Genomic DNA, 27,278 nt, shown 5'->3' on the forward strand with positions numbered 1-27,278 from the left:
TCTGAACGACAAGGCGAGGATGACACATCACAAGAACAGCCGAACGCTCGTGCTCCGAGCCCAGCTGTATCAGGAGCACCTTCGTGCATCATGGTGGCCACAACGCCCCAGGTCGGTTACGAAGCAGAGGAGGAGCCTGAGCATCCCAGGCCGGGCTCACCGCGAAAGCGCCGAATAGTTCTCATCACTCGTCCTCATGACTAGGAATAGACACTCGCAGACACGAAGGAACGATAAGAAGCCGCTCAGGATCTTTCAGGCCAACGTCGGCAAGATCGCCCCGGCCCACGACTGCGCCCTGGCGCTGGCCGACTCGGAACGATATGACATTGTACTCCTGCAGGAGCCGTGGACGTCTCATACCGAGTCCCGCCTTCTGACCAAAACTCACCCGGCATACGACACATTCACGCCAGTCGACATGTGGAACAACAACGACAGTCGGCCTAGAGTGATGACATACGTCCGACGAGACTCAAGACTTGTTGCTGACCAGATTCGGCCCTTTCAGACCCGAGACATTCTCTGGCTCACGGTCAACAGCATGACGATAGTCAACTTCTACCGTCAGAACGACGAGAGGGATGCCCTGAATACGCTGCTTCGATGGGCTGTCCCCGAACGCTGCCTTGTAGCTGGCGATTTCAATGCCAGACATAGTAGCTGGCAGACAGGCCAAGCTACGAACCGCGGACAAGAGATTGCAGGCTGGGCGTCAGAGAATGACCTCGACCTTCTCAACATTCCAGATATACCGACAAACCCACATGGAAACACGATTGATCTGGCCTTTACCAACATGCCATTGGCCGAAGCTACTGTGGAGGACCATCTCGCCACTAGCTCGGACCATTTCACGCTCAGCTTGACCTTTCCTGACATCAAGGCAGCTCCATCGCAGCCGGGAAAGATCCGAGTGACGACGGAGGACGAGCTTAAACGATTCGTCGAGATCGTAGAGCTGGGAGCCACGGAAATCCCCACAACAGACTCGACCTCCGAAGAGCTGGACGAGCTTGCGTCTTCACTTGTAAGCCTACTAACATCAGCAGCAAAGGCAGCTGGCCGGCCCGCGCGGAAAGGCGGACGTCCAGCCCCCTGGTGGACGGAGGAGTGCGCCGGCGCTGCGGCTGCTTTCCGAGCCATCAGAAGAAGCTACCCTCTCGGCTTCAACCAGGACGTTCAGATCGCCAAGAGAGACCTTCATCGTATAGTCCGTCGGGCCAAAAGACTGTATTGGCGGAACCTCATCGATAGCTTCTCCAGCAGTAGTGCTGTTTTCAAAGCTGTCCGGTGGCTGAAATCCCCTGGCGCTTTTCAGCCTCCGCCCCTGCAGGTCGACGATGTTGTGTACGAAACCCAGATAGACAAGGCCAACGCACTCCGGCAAGCTACGTTAGAACGGCGAACTGCAGAGGACGACATTATAAACCCTTGGACGCCTGTCACTCCTCGTAGACCGATACCGTTCCCTTCAGAGATCTCCATGGAAGAGGCGCAGTACGCAACCCTAAGCACAGGCAACACGTCCCCGGGATCGGACAACATCACAGTCAAACTTCTCGAGGCAGTATGGCACATCATCGGGACACACGTCCGCCGCTTGTTTGAAGGATGTCTCTCCATGGGCCATCATCCGAAATCATTCAAGGAGGCGGAGGTGGTCATGATCGCAAAACCGGGGCGCAGAGACCTCACAGAGCCACGAGCATGGCGACCAATCTCACTGCTCTCTTGCCTCGGCAAGGGACTCGAGCGGCTGATCGCACGCCGTCTGGCCTGGGCAACGGTGCACTTCAGCGTCCTTCACCCACAGCAGACGGGGGCGCTGCCCAAGAGGTCGGCAACGGACCTGGTGACAGCCCTGATACACGACATCGAAGAAGCGTTTGCGAGCAAGAAAGTGGCGACTCTAGTCACAATGGATATCCAGGGTGCTTTCGATACCGTCATGTGCAATAGGCTCGTCCTGCGTCTTCGCGAGCAGGGCTGGCCTAACCATTTGGCTCGCTGGGCTGGCTCCTTCATGAGCGGCCGGTCTGCGCGTGTCAGGTACCAAGACACCGTCACGCCCTCTTCTCCCCTGCAGTGCGGCCTCCCTCAGGGGTCGCCGGTATCGCCGATACTCTTTCTGCTCTACACTGAGCCAATCTATCGACTAGGTAACCCCCAGGGGCGCTTCGGCTATGCAGATGGCACCGGCCATCTGTCCATAGGGGACACAGTAGATGAGACCACTGCTATGGCATCTAGCTCCATCGCTGAGATGGTGCGATGGGGCGCGGCGAACGGCGTTTCATTCGACACGAAGAAGACCGAAGTCATGCACTTCTCCCGTAGAACACTCAGGACTGCCCCAGCAGTACGTCATGGCGATGTAGAGAAGCACCCCGAATCAGCGCTGCGCTGGCTGGGCATCTGGCTGGACAGCAGGCTATCTTTCCGACTGCATGTCGAGAAGTGGGCGGCTAAAGCGAAGGCAGTAGCCTATCATTTACGGGGTCTCACTAACACGATACACGGCCCTCTACCGAGCGCCGTTCGAAGTGCTGTCAGAGCATGTGTCGAGCCAGTGCTACTTCACGGCTCGGAGGCGTGGTATCCAGGCAGCACTAGGCCGCGATGGAATCAGCCCACAAAGGAACTACCGTCGAGCAATCAGCATCTCATACAAATAATGAACAAAGCCATGAATCAGGCCATGAGAGCGATACTACCTGTCTGGAAGACGACTCCCACCGCCATCCTACATAGGGAAAGCGGTATACCACCAATTGACCAATTGCTCGAAGCAAAGCGACTAAGATTCGCCGCACGACTCAAATCATTGGATGAAGCTCACCCTCTGGCGGGCCGAACGCGCCCGCCACGCCGGCCTCACCAACCTACTTACCATGACCTCATCAAGCGAAGATATCAAATACAGACAGAAAGTGTCTTCAGGACACGTCTTCGACGCACAGACGAACTCTTGGCATCCTGCACACGACCAAAGCTTATTCAACGATGCTTCCATCAAGAACAAATGCCTCCACTCCAGATGGCATCAAAGGAGAAATCAGCCGACGCCTTTATCCGCTGGGTCGAGTCTCTCGACCCGCTCACCTTGGTTGTATACTCCGACGGCTCTCTGTCCTCAGAAGGGGTGGCCAGCTACGGCTTTACCATTCATCAGAACAATGCCCCAACCTTTGACGGATCGGGTCGCCTTGGACCTGCTGAGGTCTTCGACGCTGAAGCTACCGGGGCATTGGAGGGCCTGAAGGCTGCCCTAAACCTGCGAGATGCAGCACAGCACATCTTCATCTGCCTAGATAACCTCGCAGCCGCCGCGTGCCTGCGAGGTACACCCTCTGACTCCTCCCAACACGTCTTCCTTGAGTTCCAGGCTCTGGCGACATCGCATGGAGCCGTCCAAGTCCGTTGGGTACCAGGACACTGCGACATCCCTGGCAACGAACAGGCCGACAAACTGGCAAAAGCAGCATCATCGCTCCCCGAGCCCGAAGGCGCTCAGCCGACGCTGGCTTATCTACGAAGAATCGCAAGACAGAAATCGAAAGAAGCATTCGAGGCGTGGTGGTCCACCTCCGCCCCTGAGCTGTATAGGAGACTCAATCTCAAGGCGACTACAGGCTATCCGCCGGAGCTGTTGCTCCCGCGTGCAGCGTTGCACCATCTGCTGGCAGCGAGGTCTCTCCACGGGGACTTCGCCGCATACCACGAAAGATTTGACCACGTCGATGCACGTCTGGTCTGCTCATGTGGCCGACGCAAAGAACCGGATCACATCTTCTACTGCAGAAAGGTACCGCCACGTCATCGGATGAGGTTGGCACCCTCACCGAATGCAGCAGTCAATCTAGCAATAGGACAAGACTTCACTAAGTTTACCGAACTGTCTAAAGCGAGCGCATTCTTTGGAAAGATCTGTCTTCGCTATTAGACGAGAACAACCCGGGACGCACTCGCATCCCTCCTCCCCTCCTTTACCCTTATACATCTCTTTTGTTACCTTTTTCTCTCTTACCTGTTCTAGGCCAGACAAAGGGCGCTAGCACCCTCCGCCTGACCGCGATGACTTGAAGGCAGCCCTGAGGCTACCGCGCCCAGAGGCTCACGATCGCCTGACAACGGGCTTACCTTGCGGCTGTTGTTCATCAGCCGCGTCTGATCATCCCGCTGACGGGTAACAGGCTCGATAACATGCGCCATTTGTGCCGTTGATATGCTGGATAGTGTGTGGTCTATCGACTCGTCGGCAGAATTGGATAGTATTCTGTAATTAGCGTGTAGATAGGTTCCAATTTCTCTAGCTCAGCACGTCCTGTGCCCCAGTAGGGGACTTTCGGGGCCTACGGCCCCCCGGACGAAAAATATACATAACATAACATAACATAACATAAATCAAGGACCGTTAAGGTGGGAAACTGAGAAATTGGGGGTTGCTGAGATATTCGACGGTCAGCCATGGGTACGTGGGGCATTGTCACTGAGCTTAATTCTACCACATTGGTAGCTAGATATCTGACAAGGACGACCCGTCCCTGCGCTGTTCTGAATCGAGCGGCGAGTTCCAGGCACCCAGAGATGTCCCCTATCAAAGTTTTGGCTTAGGGTCATATGGGAGTATGGTGGTTAGGGTTCACGTGTGAGTTCAGAGAATAAAAGTTGTTTTCGAAGCAGAACAAAAGTGGGATATTTGGTAGAGCAAGAGAAACGTAACTCAATGAGTATAGTCCCCGTGTTTTCTCTTATCTGTGAAATAAGTTATCATGGTCTGAAATATTCAATCGATTGATGTTGGACAAGTTGGTCGCTGATATCGGTTTAGCGTAGCGACTGAATGGCTTAGCGTGCACGATCAGCATGTCGATCAAAAATCTCAACCTTCTTAAGCTAAATCGCAATAAAAAACACAACAAACTGTCTGATCAGTTAAAACTGACTACAATCCTCATCTCCAGCTGCCTCAATATCCTCCTGGCATGTATTACCCGGAACGAACGCATTTCTCCCTGCCAAGGGCTAGGCTCATCTGTAATTTAACGCCAAGGGTGACGTGACGTTGATGCTGGCAACTGTCATGGCTGCAAGCAAAGAGGACCACTCCGGGACTCAGCAGATCACTCTCACTTCTGTAGAGAGTCCAGATTGATAGGACGAGTCTTGGTGTTGGAGAAAGGGAAACGTTATTGTGGGGGAGTGGGGGAGTGGGGAGGGGTGAGGAGCCACTTTCACATGCCAGATCAACAGAGGGCATGAGCATGAGCATCAGCACGTACCTTACAAATGAGAGCTCTGGTAAGCAAGCAAGGCAGTGAAACGACGAATGAGCCTTGGAAGACAGGGAGTGCAGCTGAGTTGGACCACTCTGCTCCAGCCGCGATGATGTCACGGCAGTCCAACAGTACCCCACCATTGACCACCAGGAAAAAGCGAGATAAGTTTAATCATGATGGTGATGATGGTCATCACAAGAAAGATAAAGTGAATATCATCCAATTTCTGTGGCTGACAAATCAGATAATTAGGGGAAGGAAGAAACTGCGATACAAGCTCAAGCTCAAGAAAAACCAAGCTTGGAGAAACAAGAATCAAAGGAAGACTCATCGATGCTCTAGTAACAAATAATTCAAGACGTGGGATCAGCCGCAGATACAAACCATCAAAGCTACGTCAAGTAGCCGCGCACCTAAGACAGCTAGCAAGGATACCCGCTCAAGTACCAGCACATGTCCGCGCATTTGCAACGGGCACACATGCTAGCAGGAACTGCCAAATGTAAGGTAGCTCGCGGTGGTGCAAAAGCTGCGAACAATTGGATGTCGATGTCGATGACAAGGCCCCAAAAGGTAGGTCACTTTGCGGGTTTTTGAGGCACTTTTACCCTACCTAACAGATTTTAGATTCTTAGGCAACTTTAGAGAATTCCCTGATAAGTAAATCACCCTGTACAGGCGACTTCTTCATTGCTACCTACACTCTATCGTCGACCTGGTCTGCTTGTGGCGCCAGACCAATACCTCCTCCACCTCCTCTTCTTCCTACCACGCACACACACTCATAATACTTTTCTGATTTCACTCGCAGCAACTTTTTTTCTCCATTTGTCCTCTTTTTAGCGTCTGCAGGGCCCTTTTAATTATTGTTATCCTAGTTTCTCTCTTCTTGTCTTCCCATTTCTGTCACCACTACACCACCGCCTATGTCTACCTTGGAATATCTCACCTCAAGGTTCATTTTGCGATTTCATCGCACCTAACTTCGAATCCAACCTTATCTACTCGTCATTCAGTCGTCATCTCAACTCGGCATCTGCCGCGGCTTGACCGACTGAGCCCTTCAGCTTAACTCCAACGCTACTACCTCATATCATCCCCACTTACAACAGTTCTTGTTCGATCATCCACAACCATCAACATGTCTTCTCCTCAGGTGAACGGCGACATGAGCGTTGCTCAGTACTCTGCTTTTATCCAGGTATTTAAAACCATGCGCTTTCTCTCGAAAACTTGAACTGACCCCTCATAGCATCTGCTCAACTACCCAGTTATCAGCGACGGCGTCCATATCTTCAAGTCCAACGAATACGGCCAGCGCTCTATCAAGCTCGGCGAAGCCGCTTACCAGACCTTCGCAGCTCCGGTCATTCCCTACTTCTCTAAGCCCTACCAGTACGTCTCGCCGTACGTCCAAAAGGTCGACTCCCTGGGCAGCAAGACCCTCGATCGCATCGACGAGCGATTCCCCGTCGCCAAGAAGCCCACCGAGGAGCTCTACCAAGATACGAGGGCTCTTATCCTCCTCCCATACCATAAGGGTCTCGAGGGCAAGGATCACGTCTTCCAGGTCTTTAACTCGGAAGTCAAAAAGAACGAGCAAACAAGCCTCGTCGCCCACGGAAAGGCTGCTGCTACCACCGTCCTTGTCGTTAGCAACGAGACGCTCTCGTGGATCAGCTCCTTCTTGCACCAGAAGAAGGCCGAGACTACCAACATGGCCAATGAGAAGATCAACCAGTAAAAAGGTTGCCATTATGCCATGGCACCACGTGATGACCACCCTCAGCTAAATCACACTTATATCCTCCCCGTTTCCTTTTTATCAGAGAATTACCTTATGCATATGGGTCTTTCCCGTTGTACTTCTCTTTTATGATTCCGGAAGTTCAGTCTGTGTCGAGAGTTGGCATATTCACATTTTGCATTTTCTCAGGGTTTACTCATATGTGTTTCTTAACTTTTCTTTCATCCAGGACTCCGATGGTCCTTGTTCGCTCTTACAGCATACTTATGCCACTTACGATCCCGTGTATTTGCTACTCATCGTGCCTCATCGGTGCGCTAAGGGAGCTCTCTGGATTTTACACTCTGTATTCACACACACGGGTCGTCAGGTCGATGTTGAGAATGGCAAACGCAACGTGCCCACATAAGAGGCGCGACAATTAGGCGGATCGGCCCTCGAGATCTATGTGTTATAGATGCGCCTATGGTAGAAGCTGCAATCGTCACGCGGATATGGACTCTAAAAGACCTGAAAATGAGAACTAATAGATTTCTTGTATTCTACATCTGACATGCTTGATGTGATCCACCATAAACGTCTTCAAAATGATTCTCTAGACAGCCAAGGTCTGTAAGCTTCAAAGCAAAGGCTTAAGCGATTAAGCTAAATGTTACTAGTGCGTTAAGGAGTAGAGATTTCCAACAATCCAGACAGTCGAAGAATGGAAGGTATAAGGGACAACACTGGAGTTCAAGATCAGGAGTTCTTTAGTTTTTTTTTAATTTTTTTTATTTTTTATTTTTTATTTTTTTTTTTTTTAAAAAAAAAGGAATATTCTAACATTTGTCGCCTTCCATTAGAATAGACGATAGTTCCATCGCCACTCCGTCACTTTCAACACCAGCAGCCTATTTTGTCGCCAAATCGAGCCAACCGTGATGCGCTGCCGCAGCCAGACCCGAGCGAGATGGAGACCCACCAGCAGGCGCATCACCCTGCCCCTGACAACATAAGCGGATATCACAGCCATCTCCCGCACGCACCGATAGACACCGATTTCGCGGACAGCAGCGACTTCGTCACACCGCCCAGCATACAATATTGTGGCCACTATGATAGTGGCTTCCCAGTCATTGGGATAGTCCTTTGAACCATAGAACTAGTACTCCGAAAGTATCGATACCCACTGGGCACGTCACAAGGTGGCAATAGTAGCGCAGGTGCCGGTGCTCTTTCACTGTCTGACGCAGCTAGCCCCGTCATAGAGTATGTGAGAGTATACTAACCCGTATTGCCGAAGCATTTATGGCTTAGGCAGTCCTTAAATGGTTTGTGGTTGGCATGATCCGTGATTTACATGTAGGACAGGTGTCGTGGCGCCTGAAGAACCATTCACCGAAGCAACTTGAGTGAAAGACGTGGCCGCATTGTAAATGACGGATTATGTCCTCGTCCAGCATAGGCTCCAAACAAATTGCACTGAGAAGTAGTAAGAAAATGGAGTCGGCGTGGCAATAGACTTTGTGTGCTTACCAGGCATTAAAATCGAATTCGATGTCGGCCACATAATTCGTTTCGGCCTTCCACTGCCTGTAAGCTCGTGCAGGGGCAGTCTGATCTAGTGTCACCGGCTCAAAAATATCGTCATTAATCAACTCAGGCCTATCGCCGGGTCTTAAGAGATAAGAGCTTGATGCACTTCAGTACATTACCACAGAGACTATGAGGTCGGAGAACAAACAGCAAATAAAATGCTAGCGCTAGGATGAAGATGGCGACGATGATGACTACGAATGGCAAGTCCGTATCTGGAGGCAAGTGATCACTAGCCGGGTCGGATGTGGCTGTAGGATTAACGACTATCATGGTGAAGATAGCTGGTCTATTTTCCGGGATAGTTAAACTCTGAATGCAATAAATCTAATGGCGGGTTCACTTAGTCTGATTATATATAGCATAAAGCGGAGGTATCCCTCACCTCGTCCTCCTAAACAAGATATGCCTCATCAATCCCTCCAGCTCATCCTCAGGGCCTCTTCCGCTGCACCACTTCCGCCACACCCTCGGTCACGCTGTCGAGGCCACTTTGTTGTCTCGAACGCCCGTTCCGGGGCTGCACAGCGCCCCGTCGACCTGCTGCCCCGTCGCGCCCGTCGGGTCAGTGACTGTATTCCATATTGATACGTTGCACGCCACTGCTCCTGTGACGTTGACGAGTGAGCTCGTAACAAACTCAACGACGGGCGTGGTCTGGTCAGTAGTGATGTTTCCGTAGATTTAGAGGGCATGGTGTTTTGGGTATGGGTGGTTTGTTGGTCTTAGTAGGGGGTCTTGCACATACTCTTGGTTGGATTATTGAGTTTATCTGGCAAAATGAAACAAGTTCCACCCACCAAAAGACGCTAAGTAACACAAACCTGTCATCTGCACACCTCCATTGAATTAACTTTCCCACGACATTCGCCTCCCTCGCCCATGATGACGTCTCTGGGCAAAACTTTAGGACAAAAGTCTGACAACACCAGCCCCACTTCCAATCACTCTTATTATCTCCTTGAGCGGCTGAAGACTGTAGCTGGTCACTCGCCCCACTTTGGTTACTAACCCCGCTAGTACCTGCGGGGTACGTGAAGTTCTCGTCAGACAGCTGCTTGATTTTTTTCACCACCAAATTGATCAAAATCCTCAGACAAATCATCCCTAAGAAGTCGCAAAGGAAACAATAAGCTCTCCAAAGATACAAGATAGCATAGATGATCACAGCTTTGAGACCCCGCCTTTGAGGGCAGCTAATGATCCTACCGGCGTGCCTCATTTTCCGCCCGAGAGGGCCACGGTGATGATTTTCAACCTTTCAACCTAGAATATCATGATTTCAAGATCAACCCTCTATTCAAGGAACCACTTGATTTATTCCAACTTTTCCTACCTATTTCCCTTTTTGAATCATGGACTAAATACACTAACAGTTGGGTCGTTTACCTACTTGAAAATTCCGTTATTGATAACTGGAATACCCCCCTTTCCAAACACTCACGCATCCTCAAATGGGAAGGCATCACCACAGCATCAGCTTACGTATAGCTTGGAGTCATTATTTACCTAGAAATTCGATTCATAGAGAAATTACAATAAAGGACCATTAGAAGGCACCCAGCCTAGGAGATCAGCACCGTCTTCACTCAATCATCAAGTTCATGCCGTTACAGAAGTTCGAGCTAATCAACAGGTATTTCCGCACTTTTAACTACACCTAACTCAATATAAGGGATGAGAGCGATCTTCCAAAGACCTTCCAAGCGGCTAAAGAGTGGTCTGATCACATACAGAAGGTGTTAACCAAACTCTATCCTCCAGGGACTAATCTGACTGTAGATGAGTGCATGATCCCGTTTATAGGCAGATCAAAAGAGACAATAGTCGTCAAGAATAAGCCCACTCCAGTGGGGTTTAAAGTCTGGGTTACTACGCAACAGGGCTTCTTTCTACAGTGGCTTTGGCATGTCAAGTCATCACCATATACCGCTATGATCATCGAACTACCTATGCCGAAGCCGCTTGGCAAGAGGGGAAAGCTATAGACCGAGATTCCTCTCAGCAATACTCAAAGCGTCGTTGTTCACCTAGTGAAAAGTCTGCTTCCTTAGACATATCACGTCTTTACAGATAACCTCTTCTCGTCATCGCAGCTCTTCCGCCTTCTTCGGTAGCTTGGCTTTGGTGCCACAGGCACGGCACGCCCTAACTGAGGCATCAGCACCGAGATGAAGCAGATAAAAGAGACCAGCAAAGCTCCTGACAGCACGCCTTTGAAGTATAATGAGGTCATACTGATCCCGACGCATGATAAACAGGTACGGACGACTGTTAGCTGTATTCCCCTTATTAATTTGTCTCTTTTTATTCCCCCTAGGTCATCTAAATTGCTTGGAAGGATAGCAGCGTGGTGCTCTTCCTTTCAATTGCGCACAGCGGGGCCTCTCACAACCGCACACTAAAAAAGAGGAAGCTGCCGGCTAAGAGAGGGACGAAGGCAGAGGCACAACAGCTGCAGCAGAGTTTCAATGGGGATAGCTTCAAGATAATCCCTATTACTACTATAGCTGCTCAGTATAACGATGAAATGAATCACGTTGACCGCAGCGATCAGATAAGGTCCTATACAACATACGAGCATCGCTTCCGCCGCAGTCCTTGGCAGGCGCTGCTTTGGAATTTCCTCCTCGAAGTCGCACTTGCGAATAACTTCATTTTGCAGAAGAAGACCCGGCACCCTCGTTGGAAGCCCCACGGCAGGCTACAGGCTTGGAAGGAATGCATTTATAACGCCATTTTCAACCGTTATGCCACTAAAAGTCATGAAAGGAAGAGAGGCCGCACAGGGAAGGAGGAAGACATTGAAGATAATGAAGCACGGCAAAATCACCTACTGAGAGATATCAATCATGTCTATAGAGGCATAAATTCCGACTGCTTAGCTTGCAAAGGCTGCCGGCAGGGACACCCTCAACCCTTCAAAAGGAAGAAGGAAAAAGGAGGTTATCTACAGCCAATATCAGGAAATAAACGAAGGGTCCAGACCCGATACGGCTGTAAAGTATGTGATGTAGCTATTTGTAACACGGCAAACTGCTGGTACTTCTATCACACATAGAAATAGGTGTGTGAGAATGTACCCTTCGTTGCGCTCATTTGATAAATCCTTTACCCCGGTCGTGACCCCGCTGCTGTCTTATGCCGCTCAAAGAGATAACACCAACTACATAAACAGCAATTGCAATAGGAATATTCATTCAATTTAATCATAGAGTATATCAATCAATAGCCCTGAATCAGAGCTTCAATATTGTACATACCACCCCGTGCCTGAATGACTGCACGAACTTGCTCTCGCATTGAAGTTGTCAGCTTCAAAATCAGGTGGGGAGGCAAGGCTGCCCACGCCTCTTGGCACCATCTGATCAACTCGGCTCTATCGGTCTTGTTATTCTTCAATTTATAAGTTCAGGGCGCATCCGACGAACCTTGTCTTTTAAAGCTTTCCAGATGTGTTCAATGGGGTTTAAATCAGGCGGATGGGACGGCCAATTAATGGGAATAATCCCATGTAACAGCAGCCAATCCATTGACGGTTTTGCGATATGAACCCGGGCGTTGTCTTACTGAAATTGCTCAAATTCATCAATAAAAGGAAGAAAACCTTCTGTCAGGGCTTTACAATAAGACCATGCTTGAATATCCCTTCTTATTTGCTGTAATATCTCTATTATAGGAATAAGATAAGACTGCTTGTCTCTAGCAAGGGCTCCCCAGAACATAATAGAAATAGTCGGTTTAATATGCTGCCGGATAGTAACTAGATCTGTACGGTATTTCTCATTAGGCCGGCGAAAGACCTAGCCGTTAGGGTTGTTCGGCGCATTCGAAACCGTGACTTTGTCTGTAAAGCAGATCTTTGAGAAAGTTAGCGTTGAAAGGGTTGGATTTTAGCGGCATTTACTAGTAAATATTCGTTAATACGGTGAATCCAAAAACGCGCATATTATAGCCGTGCTTTTGCATCGTCTTGTGACAGTTTAATCCTCTTCTTTTATCTCTATTTGCGCCGCCAATATCACCCCAACCGACGACGTAGTGTCCGGGCTGATACCTTAACACCAAGCTCTAACAAAGCTTCATTCTAAGTAATTGAGCGGCTCTGTTTAATAAATGAGTTAATCCTTACAATCTCTAGCGCGCTGAGTTTCCTGGGACGCTCTTTTTGTGGTCTAGAGACGTTATTGTGGTGTTCTTTCTACTGTTTGATTGTCCGGGAGACTGTCCTGGGATGGGTAACTGCAATTGTACTCGCATCCAAACGAGTCCGCTGAGGAGAGACCATATTACCAGCGGAGGAAAATGCTCTCTCACATTCGGCAGCCATTGCAGGGACTGATAAGGTGTCCATGATGTGAGCTTTGTAAGTATGGAACTCGGTGATAATCCTGATCCGAATCGTTTTATGCCTGAGGTTTGCTGAGGTCTCTTGAACCAAAGAGTCAAGGTAACCAAAGACCTTCTAGAGCCCCTCGTACTCAGAGACACGTAAAGAGAGATTTGCGTCTGTGATCCACTGGGTAAGCAGGCGCTGAAAAGTTAATTTGTCAAAGCGAGCAACTAGCTCATCACGGAAGTCGTCCTCCTTCCGGTTTTTTTTTTTTTCTCTTTTTTTTTTTTTTTTTGCGGCAAGGTCTTGAAGTGTTAGTTGATTCAGAGTCCGGTGTGTATCACTTTACCTTTAAGGGGTCTGGATTGAAAAGGTTGTGGGCTTTGCTAAGGTGTCCCTCAATTTTCCGGGTGTTAGAAGAGACATAAACCTTTGGCTTATGCACCTTCTGCTGGATACAGTGACAGCAGAGCCAACTGGACGGGTCAGGCTTGCTGGCTGTATTTCTGGTCTGAACGTCATAGCCATGAGCCCAAAACCCCCCAGTGGCTAGCTCAGTCCGGATTGAGAGGACCCAACGACCCCGAACAGGCTGAGAAACTGCGTCCCAGTCTTTGATGATCGCGGAGATGCCGAGGGATAGTGACAAATCCAGCTTTCGTAGCTCTGCCAGACTTGATATATCTGAAGAGCCATTAGGATCGGTTGAGAAGCTGAATATATCGCTAGGGGTTGCCATTATGAAATGGTTTTGTGGCAAAGACCAGGCCCACTGAGTCCGGGACACTTCGCAGGACGAGCAAAATTTGCATGCATGATCTCAATAGCAAAATTTGATCTACGGTTTGACGAGGAATATGAGTGCAAAACGAACGAAAAAGGCAAGACATGAACAAAAGCAAAAATACAGGGAGGGGTACCAGTACTACCCCACATTTCATCTATCTACCTGGCGGCCAGATAGATAGGTGATGCACAAGGGCCAGCAGTAGATAAATAGATGTAGTCTACATCTATCTACATTTACATTCCATCTACATCGGTAAATATATTCCCCACACTGATCGTATGCTTTTATTGGCCGGTATTTTCCTATTCTTCCTTGTTCACTCCTCATCAGCACCAGTATGCAAGTTGAAAGAAAGAGCATGAGGTTGTTATCTTTCCAAGCGATTTGAGAGACCTAGGAAGGAGGGAAAGAGATAAATTGGTAAAGGAAATAAACACAAATATATCTAATACACTCACAAGGTTGTCCACTGTATGGGATAGCTCTCACCTGATTATAGTGAAAGGCGGCGCCGGTGCCCGCCTTATCCCTCCTTTTGGCCTCCTTTGGCTCCTTGCTGATGCCGCAATTTGGGCGTGCTGTGCCTGTGGCCCTGTTGCCTGCCTCGCGAAGGGCACGGAAGAGATTTGGCGAGGAGAAGAGGTTATCTATGAAGACGTGATATGTCTGCTTTGGCAACATATTACATCAGTGAAAGACGACACTCTGTGTATTGCTGAGGGCCACGACGGCCTTGGGCTTTCCCTTCTTCCCCTGCGGCTTCGGCGGAGGCGGCTTAAACAACCACAGCAGTGTATAGTGATCCCTTCAAATGCTAAAGCCACTGCAGAAAGTGGTCGTGTTGCGCAATAATCCAGACTTTGAAGCCGACTGGTGTGTGAGGGTTGAGGTATTTCACCCGTAACCCTAGCAAGTCCAGGTTGTTTTTCCGTTGTAATACGCCAGCTACAGCACAGCTTCCCCCTTCCACGATGATACCCTGCTCATACCGTACATGAACAGCCTTAATATTCATCGAAAGAATTCAGGCTCATTCAGTAGCAAGACTTTACGCCATAGTTAGGGGTACAGGCCGCAGAAATGAAGTTGCTGGAGCTTGAGGTTCTGTACGATGTGGACCGGAGAATTGTGCCAACCCAGAGATTCTGATGGCATATGACTATGGCCTGTTCGAGCGCACTCCTGGGTACACATTGGCAATGCTCCGCCGGAAATAATGGTAGGTCGCTATACAAACACGATGTCGCCCGCTAAGCGACTTATTCCAAGGCTCCAAAAAGCATTTCTTTTTTCAGCAATACTCCGGCGAGGCGGATGAGTGAGGGCAGAGGCAAATGCGGCTGTGGTTTCAGAGGCTCGCTGAGTTAGAATATGTAGGTGTTGGGGTTCGGAGGGGGATCCGCCTCGTCCCGATGAAGGGACTGGTCGAAAGTTATCTCTTCGTACCGTCGATGTAGTATTCTGGCTTGCCGATGATGCAGGTTCAATTGTCTATGACGGTGAGGCACGTCGTTCGATGCAAGTGATGTCCTGGGACAAGATTCACAAACAGGAGTGAATAGCCCGGTGATTTAAGGCTGATGGGAGTAAGGCATAGGCCGAAAAGAATATGGTAAGGGAATGGGGCTGGTTATTTCGGTGACTGAAATATAAAACTCCCAAAGCTCGCTGCCGTCTCCGCCATGAGAGACCCCGCTCTAGTCGGATCTGCAATCTGTCATCATTCTGATGCATACTATTTTGTGCTCTCTTCGCTTAATCGGATAGAGAACTGACCCACCTGCCCAAAGGGCACTCGGCTTCTCCTGGAATTTCCAGATAGCACCTTCATTTATACAGTAAAATTGAGCCATTGTCAGGCATTCAATTACAAGCTTGAAGCTACGGCCACCTTCGACTCGCAGAATGTGGGGAATTTCTGTATTTCGAGACCTATATTTCTCGCTGGTGTTGGCGTTTCGAGCTGGAAGAAAAAAAAAGACACGAAGTGCTGTGAGTTACAAATCTAACATCACACCTTACAGCATCCTTGCTGACCGACAAAGAATCATGCTTATGTGCACGTTGACTGCTACGACAACTTGCTATTGTCTGATTCTGTAGGGTTCCTTTGTTCACGAATGCACCAATAGGCGGATGGGCGGTAACCAGAGCTTTAGGAATCCATCTCCTCTTACGAGCGGCCAGCCAGCGACGAATATCGCAAGGGATCCCTCCGCTTGTGAGGGAGTGATTTTCATTCCCTAAATGAATGTCTTTTCTTCTTCTTTTTTATACAAAAAAAGCGAGAAAAGAAAGAAGAAGAAAATGGAAGAAAGGAAGGAAGACAAAAAGAAAAATAGTCGAAAACGACCAGGAGCATCAGTCCTCAATGTTCAAGCCATGGTATGCATCAATGGCTTCATGTTGGAGGCCACTTATGAAGGAGACCATTTAAGAGTGTGATTCCTGGACAAGCGAATACGATATGGGAAGGCAGAATACCCTTGTTCAACCCGCTAGGCTAAAGACTTTCTTCAGTGGTAGCTACTCACTAGTAGCTGTTCCTTATGCACCGCTTGCTGGCTTAATGGCCTCCAAGCAGTCTGTCAATGGCTGAATTGTAGGATCCGACGTTTCGAACTGAACGTTGACGGCAAGTCTTCCCCGAGCCTTGCAATATGGCGCATAAAAGAAAATATACCTGTTCCCAGTGACCGGCAAATAAAGAACGGAACAGTTGAACGAAATCAAAATCAGTGCGTTTCCCTCGCAGAGTGTTTTAGTTGAAGACAGGAATTCTTCTATGATGACTGGACGGAGGGGAATATGGCAGTGAGAGTTGTTGGGAATGCTAATATTTTCACCCTCTAGGAGAGAGTGTGTTCCTCATATTTATGGCAGTTCCCCCTCACCCTAGCCTCATGCCCCCAACAGCCTGATGTGGTCGATTTTGGAATGAATGGGCTATAGACCGCGCAAGGATTCTCTTTCTCCCGGAACACATACGCGTCACTGAAGAATCATATGGCATTCAACCATGAATATCAGCTTAGAGCGTTTGAAGACATGATTCTCCCGGCCTCGTGACCGGGTTTCAGTAAGATTTAAATGTTACTTACTCTAACATGCGTCTAGAAGGATTTGAAACGGCCGCTATGCCCCTTGATTCAATGGCCTGACCAGCCAGTTCCAATATCACCCCTCACTATACGTGGATGGGGCTATCTATCAATATAACACCTCGAGGACTTCCAGTGGATGACATTGCTTGCGACCCATTTAGGAGGTTCCATGACAGTGGCAGTCGCTAACACTTAATATCAGAAAGAAGGAAGCAGAGTTGCCGTCTCAGAATCCTAATTCACCTGGATATACAAGTTTCTGAACGGACCAAGGAGAAGCATAGGCCCTCTTCAAGTATGCTACACCCTCCTTACTAGCAGCCGCATTATTCTTCCGCACGTTCTTATTCATGGGTTTGATATATTCGCTGGATGGAGTCGAAGGGTGTGGCAGCAAATTATCAATAGGCATCCCAGCACCTGCGGTCTAGTACCATATTCGGGGTCAGCGGGGGAACGACACAATTGCGCCTGGGAAGACCATACCAGACAGAAATCGCATCGGGCACCAAACACCAGGACACTATTGCGGCACTTGGCAGAGCCCTGTTCGTGGTCAGTACTCTAGACTTCAAACCAGGAATGGAAGCTTACATAGTAATTCGCGCAGGGGCTAGTCATCTTAGGCAAGATGCAGCAGATCAAAGATAGCTTAGTCGTATATCGATTCTCCAACGGAACGAAGAGGAAAGATATAAAAGGATCAGAAAGAATGAGATCAAGGATCCGCAGGGCCAGGGTATGAAACCTTCCTAGTACAGCCTTCAACGCAGCACAGCCGGAAGGGGTAAAATACTATCTATAATTAATCAATAACCCAACAGCTAGAGCGAATGTCATTCCGATGGCAAAATCCGCCAGCTCGTGCCGTGGCGGGTTCGATTTTTGGCTGTATTAATTAAGCAATTCTTACATTCAATGGGCGGGTGGCCACTTACGCTAAACATGGATGTTACTGTAGTTCAAGAATTGCCAAATTATTTTGCCTTATGGAGCCGGCTGCAGTGTAATGTTGTGTCTGCACGGTGGTAGGAAGCTTGTTCTGACCAACCAAGTCAAGATGCTGAACCAATCTCAAACGTCCAGCTATTTGCTGTGATAGGCGCTGGTTTCAGAAAGTTCGCCATTGCCATGCCATGTCGTTGCAAAGCCGTATGCGTGACACCTTGCTGATCAAATCGTGCATGTGGAAAGCTCCCTGCATCCTGGCTCATGTTTGGTTAGCAACAGGTAGGAGGCTTGAGAGGGTCACATGCTAAATCCATGCAAACTGCACAGCCGACGCTGTTTAACGCCTATTATGCAAGCCCCAAAGCCATTAGGGATGCGGCTAAGGGGCCACGGAGTTACATTTTTAAGAGTCCGAGTTAGTCGCAAACGGCACGCCCACGACATGGCACAGCTCTTTCTGAACTCTGATAAAGCCATCATGGAAGTTCTCAAAATAAAGGCGCTCCATGGGCAGGAACTGCGAGGACTAGAGGTCGTTATAAGTGATGCATAATTTGATATGTGAGTAGCTCAAACATAATCCCAACTTCGTCTCTAGATAGTACGCTATTTTATATCATAAGCTGGTATATAATAGCTGCTCGTAACAATGTAGCAGTATGATGTACGCTCGCTGACGTCAGAAAACAGATATAGTTAGCACTAACGATTACGCCACGTTTCAAGATATCATCGAGGCGCTCGCTCTTCTTTAACGCTTACATTAATGGCTTACTGTGACCAGCCGACGCGCAAACTATGCGGTGCTGCTCAAAAATCCAATCCAACAAATTATCAAGCAAATCAAAACAAATGTACGAATGACTCGTTGCGTATCGAGAATATCAAATGCTGTATTTGAAATTTAATTTGATATATTTGTGACGAAGCAATATTGTGGGTGTCGAAGGTATCACTAAAAGGTTTAATTAACAACTCCTTACATAGGATCCACATCTTAGCCACCGGCAGATCGAACCATCTTAGTCATACGGTCTCAACAATTTAACACGCACCATAAGTGAGCGGCTCTCGGGGAGGTGGCCGTGCCTACCCGGAATCTGTCGTGGTTTTCACGAGGCTGATTAGGTTATTACAACCTCCACTTATAATCCCATTTTCTTGGCATGCAGGTTTTGAGAAAGTAGCCTTATCGACAGCTTATTCTTTAACAAGTGCGCAACAAACGTCCCAACCTGCCCGAAAGTGGCGGCGATGGCATCCTCTACGACAAATTCGCCCACTGCTTAAGACCCGGACGGATGGCTCAAACGCCGTCATCGCCACTCAACGTCGCCAACACTGCCGCAACTACGGAAGCAGTCCACTCTGCGTGCCTCTTATCCCCTCAAGGATAGTAAGCGGACTGGAACGGCAGTTCATCCAATAGTTTTCCAATAACTTCCTAGACTTCTGGAGCCGCGAGCTCTCTAGTTCCAGATCTGCCTCCAAACCTACCCACAGCAGCGTCGCTGCCTCGCCTCCTGCTGCTTATGACCACTTAAGCCATCAGCGTCAACATCAACGACAATGACGAGAACAAAATACCGACCCCCTCATCTCCAGGGGCAACCGGTTACTACCGCCCCCATTCCGTGAGGACCTTCGTGACTTCATCCTCCTGGAAGCCAGAGCTCCGGGCAGAACATAATAACTACGCAATCCGGACCCTCATCTTGTGAAAGCTCAGCACTGTTTTGGACTGGATTCGGTAGGTATTTCAACTTAACTCTGAATGGCTATCCAGACCACCGACCCTGACATCCGTGACTTCCTCGTAGAGAAGCAGGCGGAGTGGGCAGCAGACTCTAGGACCACCACGGTGGAGACTAACAAGAAGTGGTTTACCTATGCGGTCGCAGTCTTTCCCCGTGGACTAAACGACTTCCATGGCAATACGTTGGACAGCGGAAGTGTTGTGAACGATGAAATAGAAATCCAGACGGGGCTCAAGCCTGTTGACGTGCGCCCTTTGTAGCATACCTCGGATACCCTCTTGATAAGACCCTGCTTGTCTCTTTCTTGAAGCCAACTAAGAAATACTGGTCTCTATTTGGCAACCACACGGCTACCCTTGTTGACAAAAGCCGATCGTCATAGGCAGTGTAAAACACATTGGGACTATCCCTCCTTCGGCGCCTTCCACAAGAGGCCTCCCTGCTGGCGTTGCGGCAAGACTGGCTACGCTCCGGATGATTGTATTGCCCCAGAACAATGTGTCAACTGCATCGGTCCTCACCGCGCCAGCCTTCACAAGTGCCCAGCTCGCCCAAAGTCCATGGCGTCTTTCGCCGACTGGCCAAGGAACAAAGAGAGCATGACCGAACAGTAAGCGTTGAAACATGCTGTCAGCACAATCTAGAAACGCAACCAGAACTGCAACCACGCGCAGCTGAACTGCAGAGAGACAACACTGCGAACAGAACCGAGCATCGATTTGTATGGACGATGGTAGTTAAATCGCCTGTTGATAATACCGAGATAGATTCGAATGGGCCGATCCTTGAAGGTCGCAAGGGAAGAAAAAGTGTTGGTCATTGTTCTCATGGCCTCGGTTGCCCTCCGTGTGATGCATGGGGGTCAGCGGGACGGAAGAAACAACAAGGTTTGATGACGTCAGAGCCGCTCGGTTGGTAACGCCGGGGATGTAGGCGATCTGTATAATATTGGAGGCTCGAGTAAGAATGGTGGGAGCCATAGAGTGAACGGTATGTGTCGATAAGAGAGAAGTTCTCCTCGAGGCGGCATCCATTTCGGAACCTTGCATAGGGTCCATGTCGAAGACATGGATAGATGTGGGACTCTGTGACCTCTTAGGCTTGATATAGAGCCTCCAAACTAAATATGTAGCGGCGAAAACTATTACAATGCTAGCGATGATACCGCCAATGATGCCGCCAATGGTTAGGCCGCAGCCGCCTTTCTTTGATTCGGCCTCTGTATTCCTCCTGGAGGCAGATGTAGCATATTGGACACAGTAGAGGGGAACGGTATATCGGCAGCTCTTGCTGTCTGAGCACTCGGGACATTGAAGCCCAGTGCTATTGCCACAACTGATCGCGTCGTTTCCCTGAGGGATTAACTCAAGTACTGTGGACAGTTGTCAGCGGCAGTCGATAGGCATGAGTACAAGGGGCTAATAGTCACTCACCACGACTTAACTCATCCCAGACTCTAGCACTGATACATCGAGACACACCCATATTAATGTCCCAACTGTGAGAGCTCGGTAAGAAATTGAGAGAATATCAGCGCTCGAGATTTGGCAAGTATCGATTGTTTGGGCTGATAATTCAAGCTTAAGTTGGGTAGGTTATCAGCACTGGCTTCGCAATGGCTAGATTTCGATATCGAATTGTGATAGAATCTGACAGTGGAGGAAGAAAAATGAATGATCGAATGGCTAATTGGAGAAATCTGGGGTGAGGAACAGCTATGGATAGAGCTGACTGGGGCTGGACTTTGGGTAGATTCTAAATACACCTTCTTCGCTGGAAAACTAATTGGTCCTGGGTTCGGGAGGAGTTAATAACTTTTCTGTAGGAACGAGCTGTAGGCGGCCTTTCACGGGTTCCTGAGCAACTCCTCCGGACTAAACATTTCAAATCACCTACTGGGCTGAGCACGGACCGTATGATAACAAAATTATGTGCCAACCTATCCGTGCACACATCCGTGTCCCAAGCCCACTCGTTTTTGGCATGCTGGAGTCTTACTTTTACCATAAGCGTAGATGCGGGCCCAGGAGAAACCCGTATAGAGCGGGAATTTCGGGTTGTGCAGGCGACTGCGTAGTATAACTAGGTGATGTTTGGACTGACAGTAGCTCATAATACGATTATGTTCATATGTGGCTCCAGGAGTGTACCGCTTCCCCAAAGTCGGGATGAATTAGTTAACGGCTTCCATAAATGATATGCCAAGCTGAGTATCGGGTGGTCAGGGCCTGAGATTAATGTAGCCAAGGCGGAAGCATAAGAGGGATCGAGAGTTGGGTGAAAATAAACGCTAATTTTATATATCTCTTTGTTAGAGTCGATGTATATATGATTACTACTTTCTTACCTGACTGCGTCTACCTCATCCGAGTCTGTTATTCCACGAAGGTGCTTGGCGATTCTGCGTCATATGATCGCGTTTTCATACAATCTGGCTTGCCCAGGAGGCTGTCGTGAGGATCTGGGATTCGATTGGGCAGGATAGGAGCTCCTGAAATTCTTCCCTTTTGCATCTTCAAGGAAATCCATAGATTGGATTGGATGAGTATTTCATTTTCAAGCCGTGTTTGCTGTCGAGTTATCAGATCAGGCTGTAGACCCTTTGCCTCAATCCATGGTGAGATAATCAGCACATCAGTGCTTCGGAAATATTGCTAAGAGGCTGCATATTGTTCGATATTGATGGACTGTCCTCTGCTGCTTCGAGCCGGGGCTCATGCATAAAAAAGGTTGCTTGTATCCTAGTAGCTCCTTCTGCGACTGCTGATGGTGCAAGCGTGGTGTTGTATCTGACGTAGGGGTGCTGAAGTGAAATGAGGTCAATTTCCTAATCCTGGGCTGGAATATAGGCAGGCCGAATCGATGGAGGATATGCTCGATTAGGGACTTAAGTATGGTCACGGAGGAAGCTATTATCAAAATGGCCTCTTCCATTTGAAGCCAAAAGTATACCGGTATTAGAGTCCTGAACCTTTCTGGAGAAGCAAAGTCCAATATGCATACCTTGATGAGCCTCAAGATGATGGTTATAGCTGCAACCAGGCCAAGCGCCATCAAAACGGTGATAAGACAGTGTTCCACTGTCGATTAGTTAAGCTTCCAGATTAAGAACATTAGCATGATTGCTAAAGTTAAGTCATCAAATAAAGCAGCTCCTTGCAAGAGGAGTTAGCATCATGCAATAAGGGCCAATATCACGCGTGGTTGATAACTTACCTATAGTCACGCAGCCACATATCTAAATCTGCTGCGCACTTAAGCACCGCGCATCTAGAACCTCTTCCCAGTGTGAATTAATTGGTCGACACTGGATGGGCTAGAAGATTTCAGTGCTGACAATGCAGGCAGCTTGAATACCAATTATCCCTTGAGTTGTGTTGAGCCTCCCACCAGGTCACGGCAGGGGGTTACAGCCAATTAAAATGCATCAGTACAAAGGTACTTATTGCCCCCCCCTAATTTAGCCTATGATAGAAGTACCAGCAATCTCTCGAGTTACAAATCGCTACATCACACTGCTCACATCCTCAAATTGACTGGCGCCTTCTTTTATTATAGCTTACCGGCGCCAAAGACCTCCTTGTACTTTTTGACCTTGGCTGCCCTAATTGAAGCCCCTTACAAGCAAGGCAGTCTGACTTTTTACCTCTTCGGATGTGTTTATGTTGTGATACAGGCGTAAATTCGTCCCCGGCTCGGAATGCCTGCCTTGATTGGCTCTGTAGATGGAAGACCTTGAAGACCGCGTTATAGAGGCATTCCCTCCACTTCTTCTGACTCATATAATGGCTCCAAACCGGCTGCCCATGTAGCTGTAAGAGGAAGCTATTTATAAGGACTACATCTAATAAGAAGGTCCAAGCAATAACCTGCCAAGCGCCCCGGCGGATAGGATGATCATAGCCAAGATATGACCTCCTTTGGTCGCCTCGGTCAACATGATTCATTTCGTCGTTGTAGGAAGCGGCGATAGTAGGGATCGATATGAGCTTGACCGGCTCGCCACTAAAAAAGCGCTGTATTGGCCGTGCCATTGGGGTCTTCGTTGACGGTCTCTTCCTCCAACGATCACACCTCTCATCGCCAGTGAAGACGGTTGAAAGGAGCAATACGAGGGCATTATCCTTCCAAGCGATCTGATTGACCTAGAGAAGAAGAAGATAAGTTATTGGCTGAATTATCAGGAAGAATGTCGAGTCTTCCTACCTGATTATCGGCCGTTGGGATGACCTTGATCTCATTAAATTGGAACCCTGACTTCCCTGCCTTATCGGCCTTTTTGGCGTCTGCAAGACCTTTGTAGATGCCACAATTAGGCCTGGCTGTGCCGGTTGCACCGTGGCCGTGCTGACGAAGGGAGCGGAAGAGGTCTGGCGACGAGAAGAGGTTATCCACAAAGACGTGATATGTCGACTCCGGCAACAGGTTAATAAGGGCAATAACGACGCTTTGGATCGAGTTCAATGCCATGATCTTATCCCCAGCTTCTGTAATGACGTGGATAACTTCCTTGACCTCATCAACCTCGTTAGGAGCCCTCCGTTGGTTACTTCTTCCTTTTCCTTTCCTCCCCCCTCGTTGCGATGCCGGCTTCTTCCTCTCAATACCAACTGGGCCGTATTTTGCGCCAGGTTGGTGCCAAATCCACCTCATAAAGAGGCCTAGCTGGGCAGCTATCCAGACCTTGAGGCCTGTGTCGATAGGCTTGTTGGGGACGTATGTAACTTGCTTATTCCTTCCGGTATATCGGATCATACCCTCGTCTACGGCAAGATGTGAGCCCGGATCACAAAGCTCTGTTGTTGCAAGTTGAATATGTTGAGACCATAGCTCAACGCATTGGAAGATGATAGGAAAGTCGTCATCGTTAGAGAATTTAGTGTGGTCAAAGAGCCGGAGGTGACGATGAAGGAGTTGAAATCGGTCATAAGTCATGAACTTAATGATTGAGTGTTCAGGCCGCTGATCCTCTAGCTGAGGGGTCTTCCAATGGTCTTGGACTGTTATTTCGCTATGGACCCCTATATAAATAAGGATCCCAAGCCATACATATACCTCTGCGGCGGTAGTTGGCTTCCAGGTACGGAGGCGTGACCTTTCTGTTATTTCATGTTCTTGGCTATCAATAACGCCGCTCCGAAGTAGGCTATTAACCCAGTTATTAGTATATTGAACCCAGTTATTAACTAAGGAAATAGGCACGAAGTGTTGGAAAAGTAATAGCGGGCTTTGGGGCAGCTTGTTAACGAGTAGCTCTCGTCGCGGCACCTCGAAGGGTTGAAAATCGAAGCCTCGGTCCTCGGCAGCTGGAAAAGCCGGTCTCCGGGTGCTATCACCCTCATGCTCTTGACGGCTATTCTCTTCGTTGATGAAGCTACTATCATCATATGCGTTAAGCGCCTCCGCTGATATCTCTGTAAGTATTGATTGGGAAGTCATCAATTAATTCGAAATGATTTGTAGGGTAATAAAGGCGAAATTAATTAATGACGTATTACTATGTTCCCCTCATGTACCTCATGACAAATGTGGGGATGTGGGGCTCGGTACGGCCGGGAGGCTCAACACAACTCAAGGGATATCGCTTGAGAAGCTTGTTTTCCTCATCGGCCGCAAACTCATAACTTCTTGCGTTGATATCGTGAATATTATTGAATACGACATCTAGCTCCAAGTATTCATTTGAGGCAGTTACAGCGGCCACAGTCGCTGGCTCGATTGCATGCGATGGCGTGGGTACAGCTGTGGCTGTACAAGTCAGGAGGGAGGCAATGAGGTTCTTGCACGCCACTGCTGAGTGTTTGCGTAGGTTTTCGAGTATTTCGATTCGTTCAACGGCAAGGCATGGTTTTATTTTTATTTTTTATAGTTGTGAAGATGCGAACGGTGAATTTGATTTTGATATGAAATGCGTGAAGATTAGGAATGGTAAGCAAGGAATCAAAGAAATGACTTAGGAAAAAAGGGATGAGGTATGAAAAGGAAGGCTTCACATCATCTGAACAAGGCAGGAGGCGGGTTTTATAGCATAGTACTCCCATGCTGAAAGTCCATCACGGAGGGTTGCCACATCGTACCCATCCCGGTCGGCGAGGGGTGGATTGAACCATCTAACATAACATCGCTAATCGTGCTCCTCCTCGTGCTGATGGTGGACGGACTAGATCCGTCCACCAAATTCTCGCTCGTGTGAAAGAATATCTGATGCTCAAATCCAGTAAAACAGTCAAAATCCTCGTCGAGGGTTTGGCTCAATGGTATCTCATTACAAGACGGCGCAAACGATGAGGCCTGTTCCAACGCCGTTGATTGCGGTAAATCACTGTAATGGAGGGTATGGGGGTTTGTAGTCGAGCTCGGTCCGAAAAGGAAACCCTCAAGGTCGAATTCAGTGTTGAAGGCGGCCATTGGCGGCGCTGTCTGCAGGCCTTTGCTGAACTCTAGGCTGCTCAAGGTGTGCGTTTCCAGCTTGGGCAGCCCGTTCTGCACATCTCGGAGTCCTCTGGCAGCTGACATGCCACCAGAATTATGGTCCAAGCTGTGGATGGGCGAATCGGCCAGACTCGAGTGTCGGCTATGGGTGCGGCTAGGGTACATGCCTCGTACGACGGAGGAGTTCGCAGCAGCCATCATCTGCATCGTGCTGTCGTCAACATGGGTGATAGTGTTTGCCCGCGGCCTCATAGAAGTGGCCGGTGCATTGGATGCAGTTGGGTTGGGTCGTGCGACGCTATTCTTGCGAGCTCGGCTCTGGCCGGGGGCGACGCCGCTGGCAGAGCCGCGACGATTTTGGGGACGTGACGAGGGGATCGAGGTCTGGTGCAGCTTCTGCCGGTGGTGCAGTAGCAGATCGCTGCGGGCGAAGCATCGTGAGCATTCGGGACACTCGAAGGGTTTCTCCTTGGTGTGGGAGCGCTCGTGTCGCTTGAGATGTTCCAATCGGGCGAACGAGTGCTGGCAAGTGCCGCAAGCGTGCGGGCGAGGCTTGTCCGTCTTGGGAGGAATATTTGCCGGCGCCTTGATGTTCGGAGTGATTGTGAGCGCTGGAATGGTCAGTATGCAGTGTCGGGGGCAGGGTCGGAGGGCGGGGCCGGGCAGAAAAAGAAAAAAAAGAAAAAGAAGAAGAAAAAAAGAATTGAGGGGTAGTGCTGGCAACGGCGGGATTGCTAACCAGAGGGCGGGCTACCGACAGTTGTGTTGGACGAAGGCGGATCGCACATGGCGATTGAAGAGCGTGAGACCCTGACGCCAGAGTCGATTAATCACACTGCCAAGGTGTTCCAAACTCGCACGGGTACGCTCGGGCGTCAGGAGGGTTTCGGAGGCGGTGTTGTCGTGGGTCGGCGATGAGCGAGGTTGTTGGGCGGTTGCAATAAGAGATAGAGACAGAGGTAACAATAATAAGGTCAAAGCTCCAGTGTGTGGGCACTTTGCAAGCTCTTCCTGAAGCTGTAGGGCGGCATGACGCGAAGAAGCCTGGGCACCCGATCTCCAAGGCTCCGGGGGCCCGCATCGCGGGGGCAAGAGACAGAGACCCAGAAAGAGGCAGGTTCCAGCGAGAACGTTTGTTAATGCTGGTAGAACCGTCAGAATGCGTCATCCCTGAGACTCGCGGCCGCGATAGGACTGGCTATAAAATTTCCAGTAGCACAGCGGCAAGGTCGTTCGCCTTGGCCAATGTTCAGATAAGAACATCATGACTGCGTTACACCTGCGCGAGCTTAGAATGGAGCTCTCAC

At 49.2% G+C, this 27,278-nt stretch overlaps 6 protein-coding genes across 6 annotated transcripts; 2 read left to right on the forward strand and 4 right to left on the reverse strand.

Annotated features, from left to right (window-relative positions):
* The first annotated feature begins 5,275 nt into the window (after window positions 1-5,275).
* Window positions 5,276-7,576, forward strand: FOXG_16721 (uncharacterized protein). Its single transcript, XM_018396740.1, has 3 exons — window positions 5,276-5,855; window positions 5,910-6,483; window positions 6,535-7,576. Exons 2-3 carry the CDS (start codon window positions 6,424-6,426, stop codon window positions 7,024-7,026), a joined length of 552 nt encoding a protein of 183 aa, XP_018257487.1. The 5' UTR covers window positions 5,276-5,855; window positions 5,910-6,423; the 3' UTR covers window positions 7,027-7,576.
* A 4,139-nt stretch (window positions 7,577-11,715) lies between these two features.
* Window positions 11,716-11,968, reverse strand: FOXG_16722 (uncharacterized protein; the record flags this gene model as incomplete). The annotated part of the gene is made up of 2 exons (XM_018396741.1): window positions 11,716-11,770; window positions 11,868-11,968. 2 exons carry the CDS (start codon window positions 11,966-11,968, stop codon window positions 11,716-11,718), a joined length of 156 nt encoding a protein of 51 aa, XP_018257488.1.
* A 1,309-nt stretch (window positions 11,969-13,277) lies between these two features.
* FOXG_22565 (uncharacterized protein) lies at window positions 13,278-13,676 on the reverse strand (the record flags this gene model as incomplete). Its single annotated transcript, XM_018402980.1, has 1 exon — window positions 13,278-13,676. One exon carries the CDS (start codon window positions 13,674-13,676, stop codon window positions 13,278-13,280), a length of 399 nt encoding a protein of 132 aa, XP_018257489.1.
* Window positions 13,677-17,057: 3,381 nt separating this feature from the next.
* On the reverse strand, window positions 17,058-17,452 carry FOXG_22566 (uncharacterized protein; the record flags this gene model as incomplete). The annotated part of the gene is made up of 3 exons (XM_018402981.1): window positions 17,058-17,258; window positions 17,318-17,377; window positions 17,426-17,452. 3 exons carry the CDS (start codon window positions 17,450-17,452, stop codon window positions 17,058-17,060), a joined length of 288 nt encoding a protein of 95 aa, XP_018257490.1.
* A 2,104-nt stretch (window positions 17,453-19,556) lies between these two features.
* FOXG_16723 (uncharacterized protein) lies at window positions 19,557-20,153 on the forward strand (the record flags this gene model as incomplete). Its single annotated transcript, XM_018396742.1, has 2 exons — window positions 19,557-19,795; window positions 19,922-20,153. 2 exons carry the CDS (start codon window positions 19,557-19,559, stop codon window positions 20,151-20,153), a joined length of 471 nt encoding a protein of 156 aa, XP_018257491.1.
* A 5,296-nt stretch (window positions 20,154-25,449) lies between these two features.
* FOXG_22567 (uncharacterized protein) lies at window positions 25,450-26,918 on the reverse strand. The gene is made up of 2 exons (XM_018402982.1): window positions 26,711-26,918; window positions 25,450-26,582 (listed from the first exon to the last, which is right to left on the reverse strand). Exons 1-2 carry the CDS (start codon window positions 26,757-26,759, stop codon window positions 25,561-25,563), a joined length of 1,071 nt encoding a protein of 356 aa, XP_018257492.1. The 5' UTR covers window positions 26,760-26,918; the 3' UTR covers window positions 25,450-25,560.
* Between the last annotated feature and the right edge of the window lie 360 nt (window positions 26,919-27,278).

Source organism: Fusarium oxysporum, chromosome 15 (assembly GCF_000149955.1).
Source record: "Fusarium oxysporum f. sp. lycopersici 4287 chromosome 15, whole genome shotgun sequence".
NCBI lineage: Eukaryota > Fungi > Ascomycota > Sordariomycetes > Hypocreales > Nectriaceae > Fusarium > Fusarium oxysporum.